The following is a 10146-nucleotide window of genomic DNA, read 5'->3' as shown; positions in this document are numbered from 1 at the left end:
ACCATTGTACACTACAATGTCTGGAAAATTACTATAGTAAATCCCACACTATATTGTAGTATAGTATAGTAATCTATAGTATACTACACTGTGTAGTAACTTACTATAGTATTTACCATAGTACACCACAATGTCTGGAAAATTACTATAGTAAATCCCACACTATATTGTAGTATAGTATAGTTATCTATAGTATACTACACTGTGTAGTAACTTACTATAGTATTTACCATAGTACACTACAATGTCTGGAAAATTACTATAGTAAATCCCACACTATATTGTAGTATAGTATGGTAATCTATAGTATACTACACTGTGTAGTAACTTACTATAGTATTTACCATAGTACACTACAATGTCTGGAAAATTACTATGGTAAATCCCACACTATATTGTAGTATAGTATAGTAATCTATAGTATACTACACAGTGTAGTAACTTACTATAGTATTTACCATTATAGTACACTACAATGTCTGGAAAATTACTATAGTAAATCCCACACTATATTGTGGTATATTATAGTATACTATAGTAATATATAGTATACTGTAGTAAATGCTGTAGTAAACTATAGTATTTTTTCCCCTTAAGATTTAAAGTGATGTCAAAGTGGTCAGAAATCTAATATTTTCCACATAGTTTAGTTATGCTCGTATAACATGAGGCAGACTATTTCATAATTCTGTTGAATTGTTTTAAGTTTTCAACAATATTTCGATATCAGTAGCAACAGACTGATCTTGGCTTATTATACATAGAAGATGTATTTAAATGTAGCTTAGGCTACTACGAGATAATAATTAATACTATACCGCGATTTCACGGTCATCCACGAAGATAACAGCCCTTTAATGCAAATCGGATCAAGCATCAATATCAACAAAGTTTCCTGCATTGCAAAAATAAAGCATTTCAGAAGCCTTTATAAATACCTAATAATAATAATGATTAAAATATATTAACCTTTATTTTTATTTTTTGGAAGAAAAGTTTTGGGTGGGCCTGTTGAACAGTGGGTTGTCCTAGGTCCGTCAGGCCCACCCATAACGCCGTGCCTGCCAGGTACCCTTTAAAAGGCCGTTTGATGTGCTCGTAGGGGAGAGAACTGGGAGTCCGAGCGGAGGAGGGAACCTCCAGGACCCGATACGGACGGAAAGACTCGTGGATCGAGCGGACCTTCCCCATTGGCCCAGAGGGAACCCGCACGCCCGGACGACGCGCGCCGACACGGAACACACCGCTGGAACAGCGCTACCGACGGGAACGACCACGCATTCGTTTGAGATTCATTATATCTTTTGGAGGCGCACACAGCTTTTGGCCATGATAATATTTATTATATGATATAGATATCTATGTATTATATGATATTATTTAGATATAGAGCTCCAGGACTGTAACGCAAGTGTTGTACACTCCTTTGTTATTTGGATAACCGTTCTGCTGTTGGTGTTATCGCGCATAACACGTCAGACTCTCTGACGTGTTTGGTGTTTCCACAACGAGACTCGTAGTGGGGGTTATCTCAGCTTTACTTGAGATTGATGTGGAAGTGGAAGAACCAGAGACGTCGGAGAACCCGATGCAGTCATTTGAGAAACATAATATCGTCTGGAGGCGCACACAGCTTTTGGCCGTGATAATATCTATCATATGATATATATAACTATGTATATTATGATATTATTCAGATTCAGAGCACCAGGACTCCGGTGTGTTCTAGAGTATTTACAGAACATGGCCAAAGGCTGTGTGCGCCTCGCCATTGCGATACATCCACTGTAAATAGAGCGAATAGTACCGTGGCAGCAAACTGCTCAGGGCCACACCCCCACCCTCCTCCTTGACCCGCCTCTCATCTCCTTATTTGTATTACAGCTGCGGACACCGAAACGGCGCGTTTGGGGAAATCTCAATGTGCGACTGGCTCGGAGTGGCTGTAATTCTGCACCACGGCTGAATTTCGTGAATGTCTTCAAATACTGTGATAGGGGCCCACTAATATCTATATCAAAGCATCCATAAAGTAGCATGCCTTGGGACCTTTAAGTTTTACTAGCAGGCAGCTAGAAAGATATAGCCATTTTGTAATGTCATGACGTCTGGTGCTAACTAGCCTATGCGTGATGGGTTATTATTTATCATGTAGCATAACAACGGCTTAGTATTAATTTAATATAATACTGTTATAATATAACAGCAGTAGCCTGCTGTTGCAATATAAGCCTACCATACACTTTATTTATCCTTTACCTTAATAACCAAGGCCTCATAATTTGAAAGTGTAGCCCATCGTCTGCTCTTGCTTTGGGTTGTCTCTGTTCGTTTTAGCAACGATAACGGAGGTAAGAATGGGGAATCTTCTTGTGTGTTTAAACGTTTGTGCTCACCTTTCTTAGAAAATAAGTTAGTCAGAACCTGACTTCTAGGCAAGACTTCAATCTATTTAACTGTGGCTTTGACATATTGCCACATGATCTCCATCCAGATTAAAAAGTTCACAGTAAGCAAGGTGCGATTCGTGGTAAAATCGGCTGTGTGGACTGAACTATTTTGCGCTTTTTGAAAGGGGTGTTCACAGAGGACTCGCAGCAGTCTTTACTTTTAACAAATATACACTACCAATGTATTAAACTAATAATCTAAGCTTGCATTTAGATCGATATTCATCATGAAATTTAGTTATGTTATTAAACTATTTGAAAAACAATGAAAAAACAATAAAAGAAAAGGAAAATGTAAACTATCCATAAGGGCCCCCCCCCACCAAAGCTTTTGCCCCAGTCCGTCGGCCCTGCACACACGCACGCCCACACCCACACCCACAGACACACACACACACACACACACAGCATACACACCACATTAGGCATAACAACTGTGTACCAACAACCTGTTTGAAAAAGGTTAGGCTAAATAAAAATATGATTCAAAGCTGGCCAGCATGTTGATAACTGAACTCCCATAAGCCTAATGTGAAGGGTGCGCCTCCCTCTGCGAACACAGTCCTGCTATGTCTGGATCATCAAGGCCTTTTTATACTGCCAAGCCGGTTCGGTCGCGGCTTTGCACGCCCGGCAATTTCACTGCCTTGCATGTGTAAAACCGAGGGTGTAAAATCCCCCGTAGTCACGGAGCGGGCTTTCTTGGTTCACTGGAGAAGGACCTCTTTACGATAATTTACATACAACAAATGTTTTTATTATTTTATGATTAAGAGACTCGCGTGCAAGAATTAACTATTTCCAAGTGCAAAAACGCCAACATATTCTTTATTTTGCTGACAACTTGTTTTTTATCCAGAGGATAAAAAACGTCTTTCTCGCGTAGATCACACCATCTTTCACCGTTTTCGTTGAATGCGACTGCATCTTCTTCTCTCACATGATTAAGAGTTTTCGGATTACAATGAAACCGCCAATTTGTGTAGGGTCCGGAAGGGTACATAGCTAGTAAGCTAGCTCAAAGCGATGATTTACTTCCGGCAGTGTAAATGCGCAGACCATGGAAAAAGACGTGCATTAGACGGGCATATTGGGCAGTATAAAAACGTCTATGTCAGCTTCAGTCTCAGGTGTGGCTTAGCATCAATTCTGCTTCCTTGTTTCATTTTTATGATGATGTAATAAACCTAGAATGTCAGGTCAGATTGTTGCAGCTAGAGGAATATGATCTACAACCCAGGAAGCACCACAAATATATAAATATACATAATACATATTTTAATATTAAATTAATTCAATATTAAACCAATGCATTTCAATCTGGAGATTTTTTCGACTTCAGAAGGGGGGGCAGGCAGGGCAGCGCAGTGCAGTGCACGCTCTAGTTATGGATTGGTCTAAACAACAATCTGATTTATCCGATTTTTGCAGCAGACCCCCTCAAAAACTGAAACTAACCACATCCCTTAAACCAAGTCTCACACCAGAATGTAGTATAACTATGTTGGTCCACAGCGGAAAACACATCACAATAACTGCTCTAAACATCCTGAGTGTGTACGAGTGTGTATTTATTGACTATTTCTATTTCTGATTGAAATGCTCATTGCAAGCATCCTATGTCTACTGTGCCCCAGGGAAGCATGGATTTGGGGCTGCTATTCTGTTTAAATGTCTCATGATCTAAATGGCCTGTGTGTTAAAAATATATTTTTTATATATAAAAAATACGTTTTTCTCTTGTTCCACTGCTCTGTATCTAGAGTGGTGATCTACCACATCCGGGAGACAGCAACCCTATGAGAAGTAAGAGTCACAAGTAACCAGACTAGACTAATGGGAAAATATGAAACACTACAGTGTGTGTGTGTGTGTGTGTGTGTGTGTGTGTGTGTGTGTGTGTGTGTGTGTGTGTGTGTGTGTGTGTGTGTGTGTGTGTGTGTGTGTGTGTGTGTATGTGCATGTTTACCTGCCTGTCTGCATATGTGTGATTAGGGAGAAGAAGGACGAATGATTAATAAAAATGTAATTAAGTAGCAGAAGATAAAACACGGAGGCACTTTAACCATTCATTATTGTCACAACTTCAGCAAGGCATTAGTTTTTCATTTGTCTGTGTCCTGTTTTGCCACACTAACTCATGTCATTTCAGACTCTTCTCTTGTCGTGCCACTTTGTGAAACCTGACAATTATTATCACACCTTGCTGCAAGTCAAGGTGTGAAGAGGAAGGAAGTCTTTCAATGCTGCTGATGCCACTTCACTGCATGAACTGGCAGTCTGGACCCACAGACTAGAAGTGAGACCAGCTTCCTCCTCTAGAGTAACTTTGAACTGTTATTTATATTGTTGATTAATGTTAAATACATAGCGATTTCCTTATGTATTCACCTTTTAATTGTGTTTTTGACCTGCAGGTGTGTTTTATTATTTCCGCAGAACAACAGAGTGAGAGAGGAGAGGACTTACCATGTCTTTAAGATCAGCAGCAAGAGGATTTCTAGCTTTCCTTCTGTCAGTACCAGGTTAGGTCATTTAAAATGTGATCATTTAGTTGAACTGTTTCAATAACATTACTATAACATTATTAAACCTGAACTAACGTCAAAGGGTTAGTTAAGTTACTTTTAAAGTTTTTGAAAAAGGATAAATGTCAAAAGCTACAGTTTTCCCCCATTTATTATATAAATGATGATGACATGACGTATCAATCTTCTGCTGCAATGTTGGAATTATTGTTCAGTGTAATGGTACACACTGCATGCCATCTCCTGCCCTCTCTCCTCCATCTCTTTATGTATCTTCTGGTCTGTTCATCAGGTGAACCTCTGTTTCTTGTTAATTCTCAATGAGATGCGTTTGTTTTTTCACAGTGCTTCAGGGTATTGATGAATGGACGGTTACTTACTCACCTAGTAATGTCTGCGCTTTAAGAAAATCGACGGTTGACCTCAGTTGCACTCATGAATACCCTGACAACGTACAGTACCGCCCTAACACAGTCCATACACTGTGGTTTACTAAAGTATCCAACGATCAGCCTGTTGATCTGCGAGGGGATGCAGACTATACAGGTCGTGTTGGATACAGCTGTGGAGAGGTCAGATGTACTGGGTCCAGATGTCATGGAACATGTACCCTGAGAATCAAAGACCTGAGAGAGAGTGACTCTGATGTCTACAAGTTTAGGTTCACAACAAACCAACCACGTGGGGAATATACTGGGGACCCTGGAGTGACATTATCTGTAACAGGTAAACTATGGTTGGTGTGTGTGTGTGTGTGTGTGTGTGTGTGTGTGTGTGTGTGTGTGTGTGTGTGTGTGTGTGTGTGTGTGTGTGTGATCCTAAATATTTAGAATAATTGTGATTCATTTGATCTAACTCCCAGATCTCCAGGTGAAGGTGTCCTTTCCTGACCCTCCCGATCCTACCAGGGCAGAGCTGGAGTGTCACAGTAGGTGTGGTCTAGCTGGTGACCCTCCCTACATCTGGTTCAGAAATGGACAGAATCTAAGACATGGAGAGAAGAACTTGGTCCAACCTCGGTCTGGAGGCAGCTACTCATGTGCTGTTGAAGGACACAATCTCAGCTCTCCTTTAGTGTGTAAGTATGCTCCACAGTACACTGACATGATACCAGATGTAATATACCTTTTAGGGAAAATAACTGTGTATATGTACTATGAATGGACCAAACAGCTGGTGTTTTATATAATTAATAAAATGTAACTGTTAACAGACGCTCCAAAGACCCCCTCAGTGACCGTGAGTCCATCTGGTGAAATAAAGGAGGGCAGTTCAGTGAATCTGAGCTGCAGCAGTGATGCCAACCCAGCAGCTGACTACACCTGGTTCAAGGTCAATATAGATCATTTCTCCAGAGACATGAACCACGGACAACCGCTCGTCTTTGGACACATCCTGTCTACAGACTCTGGACAATATCGTTGTGACGCACAAAATAAGCTAGGGAAAGAATCAGTCTCCATCTCTATCAATGTCCAATGTGAGTTCAACACAATACACAATCAAATGAGCTTAACTGTGCCAACATTAATAATCAACCCAAACGTCTAAACTTCTCAGATTTGTTATTATTAATACTGTCATGAAAAAAAATGTTGAGGCTGTTTTTACCTGTTTCTATGTGTCTCCAGATGGACCCAAACACACATCTGTGTTATCAAGTCCCTCTGGTGGAATAGAGGAGGGCAGTTCAGTGACTCTGAGCTGCAGCAGTGATGCCAACCCAGCAGCTAACTACACCTGGTTCAGGGAACATGAAGTCCCAGTGAAAGAATCAGGACAGAACTACACCATCACTCATATCACATCTGAGCATGGAGGAAACTATTACTGCCAAGCTCATAATGAAATCGGACGTCACAATTCCCCCTTTTTATTCATTAAAGGTAATAGTTCATTTAAAATAACACACCTTACACACAGTTACTCATTGGCCTGCAGTTGGCTATCAGTGTTTGAAATCGTATTACTATGTTCCAGTGACATCATCATCACATACAGCAATGGAAGCTGTAACAACCAGTGTTATGTTACTGGCCACCATACTTCTCCTTCTCGTCTTCCTCTCATTGAGGTGAGACATTCTCTCTCCTTTTCTTGTTTTCCATTAACTTCTCCTGCTGCTTAATCTCTCTGTTCTCTTCTCCAGAAGAAAGAGGGCCTCAAGAAAGGCATGTGGACAGGAAGGAAGGCCAGATACTGTGGAGGAGGTGAGACACAGCAAGCCATTTATTATTAACCCATCATTGACTTAGACACACAGTGGAAATAGAAACCACAACACAAAACCAAACATATAATATATAGTTGTTTCCTTAGTAAGTGTCCTTTGTTGCTCTAGCTCTGTAGCTAGGAGAGACGAAGAATGTGACGTTAAACCCTCAGCCTGATTTTGAAAATTCAAAAGACTGTTATAGAGTCTGTTACAGACCTCCCAAACAGAAGGAGTGTTCTTAAGTGTTCTTTTAAAATTCGGGACTGGACTGAAGAGTTACCAAAAGATTGATTAATTCACACAATAAGTTAGCAGGATTGGTCAGGTGTGCTAAATTGGTGACAGTGTAGATCGGCTAGTTTTAATGAACATTGTTCCCATGCCTGACAAACTAAACACTAGAAGGATTAGGATTTATAGCAGTCAGAAAAATTAAACAGTGAGATTTGAGGACCGAAAACGATGGAAAGGGATGAAGCAGATAAAGATAGAATTTAGGCTAAGTGAAACATCAATAGAGTGGTTTAATCCTTGTGGGATCCCCAGGGGTCGATTCTTGGCCCTGTTTTATATTTGATATATGTCAATGATAGATATGTTGCGACATACTTTCAGCATTAATCTCCCGGATGTTTAATGTTTTGAAACCTGAAATAAAACAAAACCACACCAGTGCCTCATGATCATCAGTATTGTTTGTATGCTTTCTCTGCGGCAGTGTTGCCATGGCACCTGGCTGACACTATGTTATGGTGGGGTCACCTGGGAATACATACTTCAGTTTAATCCATTATCAGTCTGGGATTTAAGAATGACTAATTGACAAGGTTAACTTTGCTTCAAGAGTGAGATCTAGGGTGAGATCTAAAAGATAAACTGGGATCTTGGGAAACATCTGCCAGTGAGAAGAATGATGATTTTTGAATGGCAGTAATGATTTCTAATTAAATTTTAAAGAAGCAAATTAATTAATGTTATGGAACGGTTTTAGGAGCTCAACAGATAGAGGAAACCTTGCAGAAAGCACTTGAAGTGAGGCCTACAACAGCCTGCATGGTAGGACCAATAGTCACCACCAAGGGTCTCTAGATTAACAAGATACCCATGACCTTCAGGACTGTGTTCTGGACTGTTCAGGAATTGTTTAGTGCTTTCTAAACGTCCTCTTCTGTCCTCACTCCCCGATAGCCACTTCCTGTTCCTGTGTATGAAAACGCCTCAGCTCTGACCAATCAAATGGTTCCTACACTTGGAGAACGAAATGAAGAGAAGGATGACGCCCTTCACTGTGCCAGCATCCACGCCTCTCGCTCAGAGAACCAGGAAGTTCCTCGCTGGTTGACTGGTTCTCGTGTCCAATCAGACCAGACAGATACATCCTTTTACTCTGTGCTCAACATTAAGAGACTCAACGCTGTCCCTGGGTAAGCTTCTTTGTTCAGAAATATAATCTAAGTTTTTGGACTTCATCAACCCAATGGATGTTTCACAGGCTGAGTGAAGTTCTGTCTTTTCAGAGAAAGTGACCAGACAGAAACCTCAGAAGTTTACAGCAACGTCAAAGAATAACCTGGAGATTGAACCAGTGGCAGCAGCACGATTTAAATAGTAGTGAAGAGGAGGTTTTGGGAATATCTAGTGCTGGCTTTAGACCAGGGGTCGGCAACCCTAGGCACGCATGCCAACACTGGCACGTGGCAGCATAATCATTGGCACACTTAAGAAAATGTCACAGCACAATGTGGCAGCATAATCATTACTACCGGGTTTTTTTGCACTTTTTTGTTTAAATGAGATACTGAAAGCAGTGTTCTGAAATGGGATCAATTAATAGTATGTAGCCTAAACCTATGTTGTGAGTAATAGAGAAGAAAATATTTAAAATATTGTGGCAAGTGGCCTGTATGCATCGCCTTCACATGGTTTTGCAAAGCTGTACATGTCTTAAAGATATGAGGATGGTTCCAACATTCTCATATATTCTCGGTTTCTCACATTGGAAATATGTTTTTGAATGAGTTTCTGGAAGTTGTGTGTTAAGATGGGACATATGTAATTATAATTTGTAATCCAATGTTGCAAATATAACAGCAAAAAAATCATTATACAATTCCAGGTCTTCTGGAAATGTTTTTGGTCGCTGTGTCATAATTCAGCTTAATATATAATATATTTTTGCTTAAGGCACACATTAACGAGAAAATGTCAAACTGGCACTGCATGTTGAAAACTTTGCTGACCCCGGCTTTAGACCAATGGGAGTGTCGGTGAGAACACAGGGTTGTCCAGTCAGAGTTCCAAGTTTTATGGGCTTTATTGTCCAAAGGTGTGAGCAGGACTGTGTTGTAGGCTAATGTTATGCAAGCCGACAGCTCCCCCTAGTGGGCTTGTGTGTGTATGGACTCGGGCAGTCAACACGTGCCAGTCTTGTTATGTGACAACGCGTTCAATACATGCTTAAGAGACTCAGCTTGACTCTGTGTATTCTTCCATGCACATACACTTGCAACATGGTGTCAGAAGTGGTTTTGGAACCCAGAGAACATCCTAAGTTGCCTGTAAATGTTACAGAGTGCGTTTATTGGGTTTGCTAGACGTAGTTAGAAGTTTCAGTTAGCCTGTTAGCGTTAGCGCCGCGTGGGGAAGATGGCTTCAAACATTCCGCCACCGGAGCCCATGAAGATGACTGGGGATCTTCACTGCCACTGGGCTAGCTTTCGTTCAGAGTTTGAGGATTATCTGCTTGCAACCGGGATCGACAAGGCAGAGAAGCCGGTGCAGGCAGCAACGCTCAGGAGGCTGATGGGGAAGGATTGCCACCATGTTTACAAGCACAATCTGGGACTCACGGAGGAAGAGCAGAAAGACGCAGGTGCGATACTCGACAAACTGGGGCAATACTTCACACCCAGCAAAAATGTGATCTTTGAGAGGTATGTTTTTGGAAACCTTA

At 40.9% G+C, this 10146-nt stretch overlaps 1 protein-coding gene across 4 annotated transcripts; it reads left to right on the top strand.

Moving 5' to 3' along the window:
- Positions 1-3745: 3745 nt before the first annotated feature.
- On the top strand, positions 3746-9662 carry LOC115537299 (sialoadhesin-like). Of its 4 annotated transcripts, none has more exons than XM_030349111.1 (11): positions 3746-4256; positions 4603-4749; positions 4890-4975; positions 5324-5704; positions 5841-6056; positions 6192-6458; positions 6610-6864; positions 6959-7052; positions 7128-7188; positions 8382-8617; positions 8697-9662. In XM_030349111.1, the coding sequence occupies exons 3-11, from the start codon at positions 4921-4923 to the stop codon at positions 8800-8802; spliced, it is 1671 nt and encodes a 556-aa protein (XP_030204971.1). In that variant the 5' UTR covers positions 3746-4256; positions 4603-4749; positions 4890-4920; the 3' UTR covers positions 8803-9662. The 4 variants fall into 4 exon arrangements, with proteins under 4 accessions (XP_030204971.1, XP_030204969.1, XP_030204972.1 ...); XM_030349109.1 differs by having other exon boundaries at positions 4868-4975; XM_030349112.1 differs by having other exon boundaries at positions 4028-4256; positions 4868-4975; positions 8711-9662.
- Positions 9663-10146: the final 484 nt, after the last annotated feature.

Source organism: Gadus morhua, chromosome 23, assembly GCF_902167405.1.
Source record: "Gadus morhua chromosome 23, gadMor3.0, whole genome shotgun sequence".
Lineage (NCBI taxonomy): Eukaryota > Metazoa > Chordata > Actinopteri > Gadiformes > Gadidae > Gadus > Gadus morhua.
Note: the sequence above shows the minus strand (reverse complement) of the source record. Positions and strands in the feature narration are given on the sequence as shown.

Bases quoted from the DNA above. Each gene is read 5' to 3' on its own strand.
- LOC115537299 (XM_030349111.1), top strand. From the start codon at position 4,921: ATGTCTTTAAGATCAGCAGCAAGAGGATTTCTAGCTTTCCTTCTGTCA. The intron at 6,459-6,609 runs GTGAGTTCAACA...ATGTGTCTCCAG, and splicing joins CATCTCTATCAATGTCCAAT to ATGGACCCAAACACACATCT. The intron at 8,618-8,696 runs GTAAGCTTCTTT...GGCTGAGTGAAG, and splicing joins AGACTCAACGCTGTCCCTGG to TTCTGTCTTTTCAGAGAAAG.